At 40.6% G+C, this 19,614-nt stretch overlaps 1 protein-coding gene across 14 annotated transcripts in view; it reads left to right on the top strand.

Annotated features, from left to right (window-relative positions):
- setd5 (SET domain containing 5) overlaps positions 1-12,690 on the top strand; it is a 171,302-nt gene extending 158,612 nt beyond the window's left edge. For 12 of the 14 annotated variants that reach the window (XM_087994145.1, XM_087994139.1, XM_087994140.1 and 9 more), the window contains 2 exons: positions 6,190-6,807; positions 7,775-8,002. In XM_087994145.1, the coding sequence (XP_087850271.1) occupies positions 6,190-6,807; positions 7,775-7,837 (681 nt within the window). In that variant the 3' untranslated portion in view covers positions 7,838-8,002. Of the gene's footprint in view, positions 1-6,189; positions 8,003-12,285 lie in introns of those variants that run through there. The other 2 variants (XM_043707775.2, XM_043707771.2) reach the window with 2 other exon arrangements.
- The last annotated feature ends 6,924 nt before the right edge of the window (positions 12,691-19,614 follow it).

Genomic DNA, 19,614 nt, shown 5'->3' with positions numbered 1-19,614 from the left:
AGCCAATTAGTACAATCATAGCTGATCTTAGACTTCAACTCCAATTCACTCCCCATATCCCTTGATTTTCTGAGAGACTAAAGACTGTCTTTCTCAAGCCTTAAATATGTTCAACAGTAGAGGCAAGGAGTATGCAAGGAATAAGCCTGTTCCGCCATTGAGGATGATGCTGACTGGTCAGGTTGTAGTGTCAGCCTCATTTTTTCATCTGCATCTCATAAACTTGAGTTTGTCTATCAAAACTTAAAAATGTGTTGCTGGAAAAGCGCAGCAGGTCAGGCAGCATCAAAGGAGAAGGAGAATCGACGTTTCGGGCATAAGCCCTTGAAGATGGGCTTATGCCCGAAAGGTCGCTTATCCTTCTCCTTCTCCTTTGATGCTGCCTGACCTGCTGCGCTTTTCCAGCAACACATTTTTAAGCTTTGTCTATCAAAAGTCTATCTCAGTCTTGAATAAATTTCAAGGCCCAGCCTCCATTACCTGCTGGGAAGAAAATTCTCAAATTGCCTCCTGAGAGAAAGAAAATTCTTTTCATCTCTGTCTTGAAACCTCTTATTCATAAACTATCCTCCACTACCCCCCCATCCCAATCTTGAATGTTTCTGTAAGATCCTTTCTCACTCTTCTAAACTCCAATACAGGCCTAACCTGCTCAATCCTTCTTCATAAGATAAGCTTACTTATTTTATGAACCTTCTCCAAAATGTTTCTAACCAATTATATCTATTACAAATAGATGACCAAAACTGTAGAGAATACCCCAGACATGGTCTCACAAGATCCTGTACAGCTGCAGCAAATCATACCTACTTTGTGTTCCATTCCTCTTGCAATAAATAAAAGTGACATTTTCTTTCTTAATCACTTGCTGTACTTGTGTGCTAACTTAATGTGATTCATAACCAGATTCCCATGCACCACTGAGTGCTGCAGTATTTCTCCTTTAAAATGGTATGCTGCCTTTCTATACCTTTGGAGAAGTTTACATTTGCCCATGCCATACTCCCATCTTTTTTTTCCCACTCACGTAATCTGTCAACATCCCTTTGCAGGTCTCCCTCAACAACTTACTTCCCTACCGTCAGAAAATTTAGCTGCCATGCATTGTTAATCTATCTAGATCAGTGTTGTACATAGTAAATTGTTGAGGAATCTGCACTGATCCCTGTTGCATCCACTATTTATAGTTTGTCAAATTGAAAAAGATCAGTTTATCCCTCCTCTGCTACCTGATAGCTAATCAATCCTTTATCCATGCTAATATGTTATTCCATGTACCGAGCAGCAACCTTTGTTAAATGCCTTTTGGACGTCCAAGTCCACCACATCTGTGAATGTTACTTTGTCAATAAAACTCCAATAGATTAGTTAAAATACAATTTTCCTTTCACAAAGATATCTTAATTCTGCCTCACAATTTTCTAAGTATCCTGCTACGACCATCTTAGTAATGGATTCTATAATTTTCTGCTTTCTGCTTCCTCTTCTTTGAATAAAGATATCACATTTTCTGTTTTCCAGTCCACTAGGACCCTTCCAGAATCTCAGTTATTTTGAAAGCTTATAATTATTGAATTTGCTATCTGCCACTACTATTATTATGACATGATGATACAAGTCATTCAGTCCTGAAAACTTGTTGCCCTTTTGGTCTAATAGTGTTCCTAGCACCTTTTCACCAGTGATGTTGATATATGAAATACTGAGGATTTTGCACCAAAATGTTGGGGATTGGCTTTTACACAAGATCACTAACATTGGACATATATGACAATAAATTAGTTACAATTTAAAAACTCAGCTGTTACTTATCTCTCTGGTAAAAGGTAAAGTTGCCATTGTCTTACCAGATTATAGAGCTGTTCTCTCATTAGAGAGAGCCATCTGCTGTGGTTTACCCTGAGGGTCTCCATACCTTAGGCGAGGGGAAAGGTTGAGCTGGAGAGTCCTTGTGTTAACCTCAGCCAGTGTGGGAATTGAACCCACACTGTTGGCATCACTCTGCATTGTGAACTGATGCACCCCACCCCTCTATACTGATTAAAGCCCTTACTCATTTAGAAGAGTAAGTCCTTAGAATTCATTATATTGGGGAGACAGGCCGCCTACTTGCGGAACGTTTCAGAGAACACCTCTGGGACACCCGGACCAACCAACGCAACCACCCCATAGCCCAACACTTTAACTCCCCCTCCCACTCCACCAAGGACATGCAGGTCCTTGGACTCTTCCATCGCCAGACCATGGCAACACGACGGTTGGAGGAAGAGCGCCTCATCTTCTGCCTGGGAACCCTCCAACCACAAGGGATGAACTCAGATTTCTCCAGTTTCCTCATTTCCCCTCCCCCCACCTTATCTCAGTCAAATCCCTCGAATTCAGCACCGCCTTCCTAACCTGCAATCTTCTTCCTGACCTCTCCGCCCCCACCCCACCCCGGCCTATCACCCTCATCTTGACCTCCCTCCACCTATCGCAATTCCAACGCCCCTCCCCCAAGTCCCTCCTCCCTACCTTTTATCTTAGCCTGCTGGACACACTTTCCTCATTCCTGAAGAAGGGCTTATGCCCGAAACGTCGATTCTCCTGTTCCTTGGATGCTGCCTGACCTGCTGCGCTTTTCCAGCAACACATTTACAGCTCTGATCTCCAGCATCTGCAGTCCTCACTTTCTCCTCCTTAGAATTCACCACCAATCACCCACCTGCTCACTTAATTAATGCCTGGAGGCTGAAAGGAATTAAAAACCAGCATCTCTTTCTCCCTATGCCATCAATTCCCATCTGTGCCAACTTTCTATGTTTCTATGTTGTGCTCAGATGTCATTGTCACCTCTCTGTGCTCTCGACATTCTTGAGGCACAGATCAGTGATTTGCATTCAGAGTCGTTATTCCATTTGTTCTCTCTGTGCCCAATGGTTCCAGCCTTTGGATTCTTGCTAGCGTGAGCAACCTGTGTACTGTTCTGATCATCTATTATTCTAATAACCCACCTTGTTCTACTGCAGCAAGTATTTTGAATTGAAAAATTAGACAATAGACGCAGGAGTAGGCCATTCTGCCCTTCGAGCCAGCACCACCATTCATTATGATCATGGCTGATCATCCTCAACCAGTATCCTGTTCCTGCTTTATCCCCATAACCCTTGATTCCACAATCCTTAAGAGCTCTATCCAACTCTTTCTTGAAAGTATCCACAGACTTCGCCTCCACAGCCTTCTGGGGCAGAGCATTTCATACACCCACCACTCTCTGGGTGAAGAAGTTTCTCCTCAGTTCTGTTCTAAGTAACCTACCCCTTATTTTTAAACTGTGTCCTCTGGTTCGGGACTCACCCATCAGCGGAAACATGTTTCCTGCCTCCAGAGTGTCCAATCCTTTAATAATCTTATACGTCTCAATCAGATCCCCTCTCAGCCTTCTAAACTCAAGCGTATACAAGCCCAGTCGCTCCAATCTTTCAGCGTAAGATAGTCTCGCCATTCCGGGAATTGACCTCGTGAACCTACGCTGCACTCCCTCAATAGCCAGAATGTCTTTCCTCAAATTTGGAGACCAAAACTGCGCACAATATTCCAGGTGCGGTCTCACCAGGGCCCTGTACAGCTGCAGAAGGACCTCTTTGCTTCTGTACTCAATTTCTCTTGTTATGAAGGCCAGCATGCTATTAGCTTTCTTCACTGCCTGCTGTACCTGCATGCTTACCTTCATTAACTGATGTACAAGAACACCTAGATCTCGTTGTACTGCCCCTTTACCTAACTTGACTCCATTTAGGTAGTAATCTGCCTTACTGTTCTTGCCACCAAAGTGGATAACCATGCATTTATCCACATTAAACTGCATCTGCCATGCATCCGTCCACTCACCTAGCCTGTCCAGGTCACCCTGTATTCTCCTAACATCCTCCTCACATTTCACCCTGCCACCCAGCTTTGTGTCATCAGCAAATTTGCTAATATTACTTTTACTACCTTCATCTATATTATTAATGTACATTGTAAAAAGCTGTGGTCCTAGCACTGATCCCTGCGGCACACCATTGGTCACCGCCTGCCATTCCGATAGGGAGCCATTTATCACAACTCTTTGTTTCCTGTCAGCCAACCAATTTTCAATCCATGTCAGTATTTTACCCCTAATACCATGTGCCCTAAGTTTGCTCACTAACCTCTTATGTGGGACTTTATCAAAGGCTTTCTGAAAGTCCAGGTATACTACATCCACTGGATCTCCCTTGTCCATCTTCAGAGTTACATCCTCAAAAGATTCCAGAAGATTAGTCAAGCATGATTTCCCCTTCATAAATCCATGCTGACTCTGATCTATCCTGTTACTGCTATCCAGATGTGTCGTAATCTCGTCCTTTATAATTGACTCCAGCATTTTTCCCACCACTGAGGTCAGACTAACTGGTCTATAATTCTCTGTTTCTCTCGCCCTCCTTTCTTAAAAAGTGGGACAACATTAGCCACCCTCCAATCCACAGGAACTGATCCTGAATCTATAGAACATTGGAAAATGATCGCCAATGCATCCATGATTTCTAGAGCCACCTCCTTCAGTACCCTGGGATGCAGACCATCAGGTCCCAGGGACTTATCAGCCTTCAGACCTAACAGTGTCTCCAACACCATTTCCTGCCTAATATAAATTCCCTTCAGTTCAGGTCCTTCAGCCACAATTACATCTGGGAGATTGCTCGTGTCTTCCCCAGTGAAGACAGATCTAAAGTACCAATTCAACTCTTCTGCCATTTCTTTGTTCCCTGTAATAAATTCACCCGTTTCTGTCTTCAAGGGCCCAATTTTAGTCTTAACCATTTTTTTTCTTTTCACATACCTAAAAAAGCCTTTACTATCCTCCTTTATATTTTTGGCCAATTTACCTTCGTACCTTATTTTTTCTTTGCGTATTTCCTTTTTAGTTATCTTCTGTTGTTCTTTAAAAGTTTCCCAGTCCTCTGATTTCCCACTCAACTTTGCTATGTTATACTTTTTCCCTTTTGTCTTTATATGGTCCTTAACTTCCCTCATCAGCCAAGGCCACCCCTGCCTCCCCTTAGGATCTTTCTTCCTTTTTGGAATGAATTGATCCTGCATCTTCTGCATTATACCCAGAAATACCTGCCATTGTTGTTCCACTGCCATCCCTGCCAATGGTATTGAACCATTGAACTTTGGCCAGCTCTTCCCTCATAGCTCCATAGTTCCCCTTATTCAACTGAAATATTGTCACTTCCGATTCTACCCTCTCCCTTTCAAACTGCAGATTAAAGCTTATTGTATTATGGTCACTACTTCCCAATGGCTCCTTCACTTCGAGGTCCCTGACCAATTCTGGTTCGTTGCACAATACCAGATCCAGAATTGCTTTCTCCCTGGTAGGCTCCAGCACAAGCTGTTCTAAGAATCCATCTCGGAGGCACTCCACAAATTCCCTTTCTTGGGGTCCAGTATCATCCTGATTCTCCCAATCTACCTGCATGTTGAAATCCCCCATAACAGCTGTAGTAATAGCTTTGCGACAGGCCAATTTCAGCTTCTTATTCAACTTGCACACTACATCCAGGCTACTGTTTGGGGGCCTTGTAGATAACTCCCATTAGGGTCTTTCTACCCTTAGAATTTCTCAGTTCTATCCATACTGACTCTACATCCCCTGATTCTAGGTCCCCCCTGCGTAAGGGACTGAATATCATTCCTTACCAACAGGGCCACCCCACTCCCTCTGCCAGCGAAAGGAAGCATCTAGTTAGTGTCCATGGTAATGTATATTTGAAAAAAATGCTTCATGTTCTCGCTTTTCTCAGAGCAATGACTTTCATTACTGTCAGCTGAGTTGGCTAAGCAATGTGAGAAAAAAGGGACAGTTCTGACACACTGTCTTGATAGGCTGCTAAGGGTGTCGTCATGAAATTAATTGTGATGATTCTACAAGTTGCTGAGGTGGCATCCAATGTAATGATGCATCTCAATTTATTGTTTTTTGGTTTAATGTTTAAGATAGCTGTTCGAATGTGATCTGTAAATAGATAATGTAGGATAAATCTAAGTAAAAGGTAGGGGCAGTTAATGTGACAATTCAAGTGAATGCACTTTGTGAATGTAAGTTTATCAGTTACACATGGAATAGAATGTTGTTTCATTTTAAAATTACATCTTATACAATGAATGAATTTTGATCAGCTCCTACAGGCACAGTCTGAAGGACATCTTTCTGAACCCCATGTACATCCACAGCAAAATGTGTCCCCCTACAGAACGCATAGCTCCTCAAGTGTTTCCATGGCTCACACACAAGGACTCATCTATAGATCTTCATCCCACACGTCAGGACAGAGTGGATCCCAGAATCAACTCGATTCCAATCTCATGACAACTCCTCTCTCAGCTCTCTACTCAAGCCCTGTTCATTCAGCATCTGTTGATACCTCTGTGGTCCAGTATGTAGGGAATTCTGGGTACTACAGTGGTCAACAGCATTCTGGGAGTGTTTTGCAGACATTGAATAGCACTCAGCAAAAGACTAATTCTGGAAGTACTTCTTCTACAGCTGCTACCCCACTACAAAGCACCACAAAAACTATAACAACTGATTCCACTCTTACTTCAACCCTGAGCACCATAAACTCTACTATTTCACAGACTGCAAGGTCGTCACAATCTGGTTCATGGACCTTAAGCTCAGCAAATTCGGGGCAACCACTTCACTCTGGAGCAAAGATTACCACAGTGTCAAGTTCTCAGCACTACCGAAATACTGGAATAACCCAGTACCAACCTCCACCGGTCCAAGGTGCAAATGTAAGAACACAATCGAGCACCTACTAAACTATTGCAGCCACAATCATGTTGGCGATGTTTACCTGGATGCATAACTCATCTATGTGTATCTGTATAGGCCACCAGCATATGTACCTTTTGTGGCATAAACAACTGTAAAGTATGGACCTCATGTTCTGGAGATTGTTGGGCCTAAACCAGCATTTACTAGAACCCCCTTCATACTGTACAAAAACAAAAGTAAGAGTTAAGATTGTGTACCTATTGGTAAGGTACATTTTAAGCTTATAATTCAGATAAATATTGTTTAGGCTTTTTTCCTCCAGTTTATTTTAAATAAACTAGTCATGTGCAGTAAAACCTTTTTTAATTAAAAAAAGAAAGCATTTGTAGCGTCTGAAATTAAGGCACAAGGAAAGGGGTGATAGGGTGGGGAGAGTTTCTGTAGACAACCATTCCATGTGCCAGCTTCTCACATGCATACTGTAATATCCTGGAGTAGAAGATTTTATTTATCTAATTTTATATATAACCATTCTAGGCTAGCTATTACCTTACCCAGACAGCGGAATTTAATCCACGGTGCTGCAGAATTTTTATTTTACACCTGATGCTGTGAGTTCCCTGGTGTTGAGGCGCGGAGTGGAAAAATTGTTGTATTTCAGTGACTGTTACAATCACAAGTTTTTTTAATTTGAAATCTTAAAATTCAGGTGTGTGTTCAACTGAAGAGCGAGAGTGGTCTCAATTTTGAAAGATGTAACATGTGACAAATACAAGTTTAAACAAGTGATGCAGGTATTGCTGCATATTGTATAATGAGAGTTTAATACTGTTCTTTTATTCAGAACACTCTGTATATACCACAACTACTTGTTATCCTCAGAGGATTTAGTTGCCTGACTTTGCATTATGTACATTGATTTTTTTTTGTGTATAATTTCTCTGCACCTTTTATTCTCTTTATTTTCTTTTTGTTCAACAACAGCGTTCGATCTCTCATTGGGCATCTCCGTATGCAGTCTTTTTTTTCGATGTGCGATGTGCATGAGGCGAGTTTGTTCCTGAATGTAGCTGTTGACTGAGTTGCACATCATTTACAATCAAGGAGAAATTTTAAAAAATGAAAAATAAAACGGGAGCCTTGCTTTCTAAACATGTACAGTCAACCCCTCCTGTGGAGTGTACAAAAATAAAACAGTTCATTTCTGCACAATTCTCTCTCTATAGTTTTATGTATTTATATCTGCAGATGGTACTTTATTCCCTGAGAACAGAAGCTGTACATGTTGTCCTGTTCATGTAAATTATATACCTATCACTTTATTGCATTCTTGTGTCATTTTAACCTTTTCTTGGATTATTATGTCTGTTGCATTCTTCATACTTGAAATATAGACTGCACACACAATGCATGTGTGTGCAGTCTATATTTCAAGTATGGAGAATGTACATCAGCTGCTTATCCAAATGTACATCTTCAGTCGGCTTAAAAAGGAGAACTTTTTAAAAAAAAAATACCAAGTACTTGTCCATAGATTGCCATATTTAATTTTAAAACGTAAGGTCAGTGAGGCTTTGGCTGGGGTCTGTTTTATAGATTAGACAGAATCTAACTGTATTTTCACAAGTTAAACGTGACATTTGAGCTTAACAGAGGGAGAAGTATTTTCCAGTCATAGTACTTACTACTGTTCTTCATGTCCAGCCAGCTTTGCAACTTGATGGTCTCTTTATATTGAATATTTTATATCTTTGTCACAGTGATGTTTGTATGAAAATCATTCAAGATGTACACGGTCAGTTGTCTGATCAATGCTAAAACAATCTGCACATCATAAATCTTTCTAGGCTTATATTTGAATTTTTTTGGTTAGGGAATTAAAGGGTACATGAGTTTCCTTTATGTAAGAACTGTAAACTTACTGGATATGCTATTGATAGTTTTTTTTAAAAACCTTGTGAATCTCTATTTAATGTTAACAATTTCATTTTGGAATTAATTCATTAAATCTTAATATGGTGAAACATTTTCCATACATATCCCTTTAAGATAAAATGTTGCTGTCACCCCATGCTTTGGGTTGAATCACATGGGCAAATTTGAAATTACATGCCTTTGCACTGTCCTAGAGACATAGAGTCATGCAGCATGGAAACAGCCCCCACTTGCCTGCGTTTGGCCCATATCCCTCAAAACTTTCCCTAATGACATAATGCCCAAATATCTTTTAAAAGTTATAACTGTACCTACCTATCACTCTTGAGAAATCTCTGTTTCGATGGTATATGAAACATTGGCCTGGATTTCCTTATGGCCAAACTGCTGTTATTCCAGTGTCGATGGGAGTTGTTCATGGGAACCCAGTAGATTCCCAATCCTAGCAGACTGCAAAGAAATTGCCCAGGAAATTGAAGATTGTGCTAAAATACCCTATTGCTGGAACCTTCTGAAATTCTCAATTTAAATGAGAGAATATGGAACGTTTTGCTGAAATTAATTATAGTTACTCATGAAAGTTAGATTATTAAATACATAGTATAACTCCTAACTATTCAACTGACCCCATACTTACCTCATACCCCCCAACTACACACCTCGTGGGACTCAAACGTCATCCCCCACCACCTGACATGATAGTCATTACTGTTGCAGGGGCCACTTAGTTCAATAGTAAACACTTTTAGCCATTTTATGTGTTTATGGAGCTATATCAATTTATGTATCTCTATTTTGACTGTCTCTTAAAATATTTCTTAATTGGCTTAGCTTCAGGTGACAATCTTTTCCAATTATTGATAACTCTTGATCGTAAAATTTGAATAAAATATCATGTGATGTTTCCAAGGAATATTATCCATGGCAGGTTTCAATGTCGATATTTTTATCTTCTGTTTGGTGATTGTAACAAGATCGGCCAGGTGGACTTCATAGAATATGAGTTTCTAATTTGACCAGATTAACAGTTCCTATCAGGGAACCCTGGATGACATACATAAACAGGAGTGTTAGAGGTTCTGTCACTCTGAGAACTGGCTCTAAGGAAGCTGGATCAGTGTCAAGGCTGACTTGATGGTGGGATACTATGAAGTTATTTCGTATGACTTTGGAAAATATGAAAAGTGCTTAAAAGCATATGATTTGCTATTCAATTGAAAGTCTCCATCATTTCTGTAGTTATTAGCATTTCTTAATTGTTTATTGCAATTTGTAACACAACCCAAAGCATTCATGACTGCCTGTGCACTACTTTCAGTTCAGACACTAAGCCAAAACTTTTAATAACTTGCCTTGCAGAAAATGTAACAACTAAGAAACCTTTCAGATTTTCAGTTGAAGAAAGTCTGAGCCGATTGGCTCATTGACAATAACTATGGACTGGGACTTCTGCAGCCGACTTACAAATCTGTCCACTATTGAAGACAGTTATAGAGTCATACACTTCAGTTTCCTGAAAAAGGGCTCATGCCCGAAATGTCGATTCTCCTGCTCCTTGGATGCTGCCTGATCTGCTGCGCTTTTCCAGCAACACATTTTCAGCTCTGATCTCCAGCATCTGCAGTCCTCACTTTCTCCTATAGAGTCAAAAAGCATGATATCAAACCCCTTGTCCAACTCATCATAATGACCAAATTTTCCAAAGTAAACTAGTCCTATTTGCCTGTGTTTGGCCCTTTATTCCACTAAATCTTCCCTATTCATGTACCTGTCTACATGACTTTTAAATGTCATAACTCTACCTCTATCCACCACTTCCTCTGGCAGTTCACTCCATTCATGAACCACCTTCTGTATGAAAAAGTTACCCCTCAGACCTCTGTTAAATCTTTCTCCTCTCACCTAAAATTATGCCCTCTAGTTTTGAACTTCCCTCCGCTGGAGAAAAGACTTTTGAAATTCACCGTATCTATGCCCCTCATAATTTTGTAAACTTCTATAAGGTCACCTCTCAACCGCCTACACTCCAGTAGAAAAAGTCCCAGCCTATCCAGCCTCTCCTTATAATTCAAAAACTCCAGTCCCAACAATATCCTGGAAAATTTTTTTTGCACCCTCTCCAATTTTATAATAATATCGTTCCTACAGCAAGACGACCAGAACTGTACACAGTACTCCAAAACAGGCCTCACCAACGTACTGTACAACCACACCGTGACATCCCCGTGGGCTGAGGTTGTTTAAATACTGAAGTATAGCTCTTCCCTTCAAAATGATAGTCTACAATTTGCTATAATTAGTAAAAAAAAAAATGCCTTTGCAAATTGAGGATATAGTGTTTCGAGAAGTAAAGGTGGGAGTCTTTCAAGGATAATTCTTGATTTTAAATGGAGAATTTTTTTTTGTTTAAAGTGTTCCTCCATATGTTGAGATGGTTGTCTTTTACCCAGTCAAGATTTAATAGCTTCTCCTCGAACATTTTCCACTGATCTGACAATTGAGGAGACCTGCTGAAGAAGCTCCACATAGTGGAACCAAGCTTTTGGATTGGATGATGAGTTGTCAGGCCCTGAAAACTATCCACCTTACTTTGATACCTGACAAAATGAATCAGTAGTGTATATTCCTGTGGCATGGTGCCAAATTCAGATAGGTTTTTTTTTAAGTTAAAAAACAAATTGTCTTGTTATTTGAACTTTGAACTTAAGTATTCAAGCTGAAGAAAGATCATAATGTGGGGTGGCTCAGTGGTTAGCACTGCTGCCTCACAGCACCAGGGATTGGGTTTGATTCCATCCTTGGGCTGTGTGGAGTTTTTACATTCTCCCTGTGTCTGTGTTAATTTCCTCCCACAGTCGAAAGATGTGCATACTAAATTACTCAGTGTCCAGGGATGTGCAGGCTAGGTGGATCAGCCCTGAGAAATGCACGATTTCAGGGATAGGGTAGGGGTGTGAATCTGGACAGAATGCTCTTCGGAGCGTTAGTCAGGATTCGATGGACCAAATGGCCTGCTTCCACACTAGGGATTCTATGATGATGTCTTACATTGCTAGAGAAAATCTCCAAAAGATTTCTCCTGATGTTTTTCCCCTTACACTGTTGTGATTTTCCTTTGCTATCAGTTTGAGGAGAAGATTAATGATTTTACCATGTAATTTTACTTTTACATCTAAAATTTACTCTTTTCACCTGTTACCATTGTGAGGAAGAGCAGAGCCGTAGTAGTTAATTGACCAAATTGTTTAAATCATTTGACTTGTCATCCTAGACCCCATCAATGACTGAATTCATGCAACTATTATCCTGGCCTTTGCGACTTCCTACTCCATTCTCTCCATCTTCCAACTTTCAAACAAGCTGTAAATCCTTCTGAACTGTTGATTTCTGATTCCTTATTGTAAAGTATTGAGTGATCTGTCTTGAATGTGAGCTGCAGAACATAAATACAAGTTGTTTTAAAATGTATATTTTTGGAGGCAATAGTTAGATGCTAACATATTATTTATCTCTTAGTTTTAATAATATTCTCTCTCTAATGCTAATCACTCATTTCTCAGACTTGATTCATCTTCAGAAATCACTTCATGTACCAGTGAATCCTGGGTCCGAAATGTTCAAAGAAATGGCCTCTCAATCACTGAGATATTGAAATCTGGAAATGCAGAGAACAATTATAAGATTGATACCAGCTTCCAGGGGAGTGACATAGGAAGTAGGACCAGATAAGTATGAGCTTTTCAACTTGAGATGATTTAAAGGTGATGTAGAAAAAAAGGTAGTAAAAGGTATTGACGATGTAAGTCCAAAGCCTTACTTCAGATTCTAGAAATACACTGCGTTGAGGAAGCACAGGTTCAGGGTTTTTAAAAACAAAATACTGCAGACAGATGTTAAGGAATTCTGCATAAAGTGATTAATGTGAAATGAACTCTGTAAAAGTGGCCTGAAAGTAAAGTCCTGGATGTATTTGATGAATGGCTTGATGCTGTGGTTTTATTTTAGTGCATGAGCCTAATTCCTTCTTTCATATTGAGTATTATGAGGACCATTTAACATTTGGGCGAACTATTGTTTAAACTGTGTCAATATTGGCTCTGAAGCACAGATTCCTATGTTGACTTGCATGAAAATTTCAAATTCTATCTTTGGCTTCCGCTGATAGTCATTACAAAGCTCTGTAATCACAAACTCTCAAATTGTAGTCTGGTGATTACATACCTGTGGCATTTCATAGAATCATATGTGTTACAATATATAAGGAGGATCTTTAACCAATGCTAACTGTTCAGTAAGCAATGATTTATATTTAATTTCTTTTTCTCGATGTCTTATATTCCTTTTCAGACATCCAATTCATTTTTAAATGATTTTTAGTGTGCTTCCGTATCCTCTGACATAATGGATTCCTTACTCAAGTAGTGTGATTGTTATTTGTAAAAATCCTTCAGACTTCTAGCATAAAACTTGTCTATACCCCGTATATTGATTCTTCAATCAATGGAAGCAGTTGTTCAGTATCATTCCAGGCTTTATAATCTATACTAGACTCCTCCGCTAGGGAACAAATTAAGCATTTCACCATATCTGTAATCTTACATTTCTGAAATCCAGTTGAATTTGCACTTGTTTTTCCATGGTTTTAATATTTTTTATATAATGAGGATCAGAACAAGTTGCAAAATTATGCAGTGAGTGTTGATGTATTGCAATACTTCGAAGGAGAGTTCAGCCCTGTTGGAGAGGAAATCACTCCATAAAAGGTAGGTGAGATATTAAATAGTTATAGTCATGATCAGAGTTCCTTTTAGACTCAATCGGCTTCAGGGAGACAACTAACAATTTACTGCATTATTTTTTTCAACTCAAGTTTTCTGCTGTCGTGTGTGGCAGGGAGGTACAATATGTGGTTTCATGGCTACTAGAAGGTGGGAGTGGGGGAAATCATGAAACTGAAGGTATCATTACACCGTAGGGAAAGCTTGATTGCATTTTCCTGTACATTTTAACACTTCGAGTGTTTTCCTTTGTTTACTATGCTTTCTTATTTGGTCTGAAAAATGTGTTGCTGGAAAAGCACAGCAGGTCAGGCAGCATCCAAGGAGCGGGAGAATCGACGTTTCGGGCATAAGCCCTTCTTATTTGGTATCAGGAAACAATTGAGTAATTTCTCTTGTAAATAAATCATGTGTATAATTTGAAATTTGTCCAAGTATAAAACTTTGGAATATGTTAGTCCCCATAATGCTGTCAATCCAAAAGATCATTTGACCCCATTCTCTCTCTCTTGTTTGATTTATTTTTGTACGTACTGAGATAGTGGAAAGAATTGTTTTGCATGCTAACCAGACAAATCATATCTTACAAGGTAATAGAACAAAATGCAGAGTATAGTGTTCCAGCTACAGAGAAGGTGCAGAGAAAGATAAACTCGTAACATATGAAATGTCCGTTCAGAAGTCTGATAACAGCGGGGAAGAAGCTGTTTATATGTTCCCGATTGGAAGAGAGTATAACCTGGTGGGAGGTGTCTTTGATTATGTTGCCTGCACTCCCGAGGCAGAGGGAAATATAGACAGACTCAAAAGAAGCAAGGTTTCTGGGACAGACTGGGCTGTGTTCACAGCTCTCTTGTAATCTTTAATGGTTTTGGGACGAGCGGTTGCCATACAAAACTGTTATGTATCTGGATAGGATGTTTTCTATGGTGCTGAAGAGAGGTGAGGTCAGCAGATCCCAGAGACAGATGTGTGAAAGGATAGGCAACTTTCTGTTGCCTGCCACATCAATGCACTATTGTGCCCCCACGCCAATGTTTCTGTTGCAGGCCTACTGCAATGTTACAGCGAGCCTCAGCGCAAGCTCAAAGAACACCATCTCATTTTCTACTTGAGGACCTTGCAGATTCTAGAAATTACTATCAAGTTTGATAACTTTATAGCCTGATTCCATTCTATCATGTTTTTTTGACCCCCACATCTGTCCCTGCCTTGACATGGGTTGCTTTCAGCAAAGCCCACCTATTCTGTCCTATTTTGAACTCGCAATTCAAACCAACTGGTCCCCAGTTACCTAAACTATACATCCTTTCAACCTGCTTCCTTAAAGACTCAATTCCATTCTCCCAGTTCCTCCATCTTCATCACGTCTGATCTGATTATGTCAACTTCTACAAGAAGTTTTCAGAAATGTCCATCTTTTTCCTCAACCAAGGATTCCCTGCCACCTTATCTGTGTCTGAACCATCAGCTGTATTTCACACCTCACCCCCTCTCTTCCCACCAACAGGGTCCCCCTGCTCCTTACCAGCACCCACATCCAAGGATTATAAGCTGCCATTTCCACCATCTCCAGCAGGATGCTACCACCAGACATACATTCTCTTCCTTGTCAGCCTTCTGCAGGGATTGTTCCCTCCAGGAGACCTTGGCACAGTCTTTGTCTAGTCCCAATGCTTCCACATGCCCCCACAGGGCAATGGCGGGTGGAGCACCTGCCCAATTACTTCCTCCCTCCTTACTGATCAGGCCCCATGCACACCTTCCAGGTGAACTGGCGATCTACCTGCATTTCATTGTCGCTAGTCGACTGTATTTGCTGCTCACAATGTAGTCTCCACATTGGGGAAACTCAGTCTGGGTGATCACTTTGCAGAACACTTACAATCTTTCCACAAAAATGACCCTGAGTTTCAATACTTCAACACACTTATTCACTGGCCACATTTCTGTTTGGGGCTTCCTGTAGTGCTTTAGCGAAGCTCAGCGTAAGCTGGAAGAACAACATCTCATTTTCAACTTGGGGACCTTGCAGCCTTCAGGACTCAATATTGAGTTCAATTAGGGCCTGAGCACCTTCTTCTATGTCCTTTACCCACTCCCACACGCCAGGTCCTGTCATCACAAGGTTCATTGTCAGCTACTAATTGTCCCCATGATCAGCTATTGATTCTCCCAGACTGACCATTACCAATTCTCTCTTTCTGGGCTCCATCTTCACCTATAATTTGCTCCCCACCCCTAACCCAACTTCAGCAGATATTACTAACCTTTAACTAGCTACAGTCAGTGCTGTAGAAGGGTCACTGGATCCAAAATGTTAACTCTGCTTTCTTTGGATGGATGCTGTCAGACCTGTGTTCCTCCAGCAATTTCTGTTTTTGTATCATATTTCCAGCACCTGCAGTTCTTTACTTTTTCTCATCACTTATTCAACTTCTGTTCTGTCCTGGCCTACCATCGATAATCCCCTTGATTGCCTGTTCCTTTCATTTTCTCTCGGCTCTATCTTCATCTATCTGCTCCCCCACTCCCAAGTCACCTTCAGCGTAAATGTCTTTTCTAGCTGCTATCAGTTCTGATGAAGTGTCACTGAACTCTAAACATTAACTCTGCTTTCTTTCCACAGATGCTGCTGAGTGTTGACATCAATTTCTGTTTTTACCCGGAATGTTCCATTGCTTTCAGATCCCTCCAACTTGATTGAGTTTTTTGAAGAAGTAACAAAGAGGATTGATGAGAGCAGAGCAGTAGATGTGATCTATATGGACTTCAGTAAGGTGTTCAACAAGGTTCCCCATGGGAGACTGTTGAGCAAGATTAGATCTCATAGAATACAGGGAGAACTAGCCATTTGGATACAGAACTGGCTCACAGAGGGTGGTGGTGAAGACACAGACTGGAGGCCTGTGACCAGTGGAGTGCCACAAGGATCAGTGCTGGGTCCACAACTTTTTATATAAATGATTTGGATGTGAGCATATTTGGATGTTGCCAGGGTTGGAAGATTTGAGCTACAGGGAGAGGTTGAATAGGCTAGGGCTGTTTTCTGTGGAGCGTCGGAGGCTGAGGGGGTGATCTCATAGAGATTTGTAGAATCATGGGGGGCATGGATAGGATAAATAGACAGTCTCCCCTACAGGGGTGGGGGAGTCCAGAACTAGAGAGCATAGGTTTAGGATGAGAGGGGAAAGATATAAAAGAGACCTAAAAGGCAACTTTTTCACTCAGAGGGTGGTACATGTATGGAATGACCTGCCAGAGGAAGTGGTGGAGGCTGGCACAATTGCAACATTAAAGAGGCATTTGGATGGGTATCTGAATAGGAAGGGTTTGGAGGGATATGGGCCAGGTGCTGGCAGATGGGCCTAGATTGGGTTGGATATCTGGTCGGCATGGACAAGTTGGACAGAAGGGTCTGTTTCCGTGCTGTACATATCTATGACTCTATGCCTTCACCTCTCTCTATTACTATAATCTCATCCAATCCTGTGACCCACTGATATATCTGAACTCTAATTCTGGTCTCTTCGGTTTTCCCAGTTTTAATTAATTATTCAACCATTAATGGTGGTGCCTTTAGCTGACTAGGCTCCAACTCAAATTTTCTCCTTGAAACCTCTCTGCTTCACTCTCCTTCTCCAAAGTAACTCTAACACTTTGACTAAAATTGTGGCCATCTGCACGAATATTGCCTTGTCACTTTAGATCATGTTTTTTAATGATCTTGTAACAAGCGTTGGGATGTTTATAATTCATTAAAAGGTGTTATATAGAAGTTGTTAGGTGTTATAAAAGGAGAGGCCTGTGTTTTTCAATCGGAATATAGTTACATTATTGGAATGAGTATACTATAGTCATAAATTAAAATTCCACCATACCAGTTGTGAAAGGAGTTACTTGACAATGGATTAGAATCACCCTGAGAGCTATCTGCTCACCAAGGTGAAACCTGCCTCACCTTCTTAGAACTCCTGTTAGCATATATTTTCTTTGAAAACCAATGACAGGACAAATTAAGCTAATGAATTAATAACTCCTGTAACAAATCAGACCTGAAAGAAATGTTATCAAATGAAAATGGTTTCTGGCGATGATAATGCATTCCTGCCCCTACAACGGCCAACAGTTGCAGAATGTCTTAATAGTATAGGTACAAACTGCATACTCCTCTCTCAAGGTCACCTGAGTGCAAAAAAGGAGCAAAAAATCAGATTGAACAATCTACACTCAATTGACCACTGGCTGGGTCTGTTTATGGCTTGGTTGGCCAGGCAGGCTAATGAAGAGGCTCTGGTTAAGATAACAAGGGTGAAAGTGAAATGCAAACAAAATTCGAGGAGCAATCCCCTGAAAAATAAAAGTCACAGGTTTACCAAGATTGCAGCTTCTACTGACATATGGGACATAGATTCCTTAATGCCTCAAAATTACAGGCAGCATGGGAATCTATGAACAACCTCAATCTTCCATTGCATGGAGCTCTTGCTTGCAACAGCCTCCATGTCAAATCCTTGTTGGTAAGGGAGAAGAACCCCTACATGCAGAACCGAAGGTAGCTTCTATATTACCACAAAGCTATTAAAAACATTCATAAAAATTTGGCTCATTATTGCCACCTTTACTGCCATCCATTTTGACCAGAGCTAACCATCTACATTTGAGGTTTTGATAGTTTTACACAGAATTTATATTGGTCACAACTTGCACTCTTCAAATAATTTGAAATGAAGCAGGCTAAATCTTCTAGGTCATTATTGTAGATTAGCTGCTGAGTCATGTTAATTTAAATATATAATACAAAAAAACAAAGTCACTCCAAGATGGAGGACGGGAAAAATTTCTGGCTGTAACAGGCTGCTCCTTTTTTGAGGTAATTTAGGTGTTGGAGGTGATTTCCTCGAATTCCAGGACAGCAATTGTTTTGGAACTTTAGTGAAAAAAAAGTCAAAACAACAGCACTTTTAAAAGGGAGAGGAACAGACAAATGATGCACATGATGAGGTCAGTGCAGGAGAGAGAGAGAGAAAGAAACCCACATTGCTAACTGACAGAGCAGTGAACCTGCACAGTTACTGCCTTTGCTGTTTGAATTCATGTATCGCTGGACATCGGAGTGCATCTGGAAAAATTAACAAACAATGAAATGCACAACTAATCTTGGAGAAACCTATATAGGAAAGGTCACAGCACAGAAACAGATAAGTGAATATTTTAAGTGTGGCTGACAGGAAGTCTGCAGTAGTGAGTAGGGTCGGTTCTTTCTTGATTATATGTTATATTGAGATATGTCTCTTAATTAAACTTAAAAATATGAATCATAAGTATTAATTTAACCTGGAGCATTGTTTTGTAGATGAATTAGACCGTGCTTTTTTTTTGGGTTTGTAGTTTGAAAGAAGCAAAAATGTCCCTTAGTGGAGTGATATGCTCTTTGTGACAGATGTGAGGGTTTAGGGAGAGTTTACGGGTTACTGAGGATTATATCTGCAATAAATGCAGTTGGTTGCGAATCCTATCAGATCGAATGGATCGGTTGGAGAGACAGAGGCAATGAGAAATTTACAAAAGCAAGGGGATATGATGGATGGCAGTTATAGGAAGAGGGGAAAGTCTCAGATACAGTCACATAGATGGGTTAACTCCAGGATAGGTAAGTGAGGTAGGCACCTAGGGCAGCCTTTGTGTGGAGCTGCAGGAGATGGGGAAGATACTAAATAAGTATTTTGCAACAGTATTTACTGCGGAAAAGGTCATGGAAGATACAGAATGTACGGAAATAGATGGTGACATCTTGAAAAATGTCCGTATTACTGAAGAAGTGCTGAATGTCTTGAAATGCATAAAGGTGGATAAATCCCTTGGACCTGATCAGGTGTACCTTAAAACTCTGTGGGAAGCTAGAGAAGTAATTGCTGGGCCTCATCGATAGTCACAGGTGAAGTGGTAGTAGACTGGAGGTTAGCAAACGTGGTATCACTTTTAAAGAAGGTGGTAAGGACAAGCCAAGGAACTATAGACCAGTGAGCTTGACTTCGATGGTGGACAAGTTGTTGGAGGGAATTCTGACACAGGATGTACATGTATTTGGAAAGGCAAGGACTGATTAGG

This window comes from Chiloscyllium plagiosum, unplaced genomic scaffold (genome assembly GCF_037043375.1).
Source record: "Chiloscyllium plagiosum isolate Xiang-an unplaced genomic scaffold, Cpla_swu_hap1 HiC_scaffold_14, whole genome shotgun sequence".
In the NCBI taxonomy this organism is placed as follows: domain Eukaryota; kingdom Metazoa; phylum Chordata; class Chondrichthyes; order Orectolobiformes; family Hemiscylliidae; genus Chiloscyllium; species Chiloscyllium plagiosum.
The sequence above is the reverse complement of the archived record's forward strand: the minus strand, read 5'-3'. Positions and strand labels throughout refer to the sequence as shown.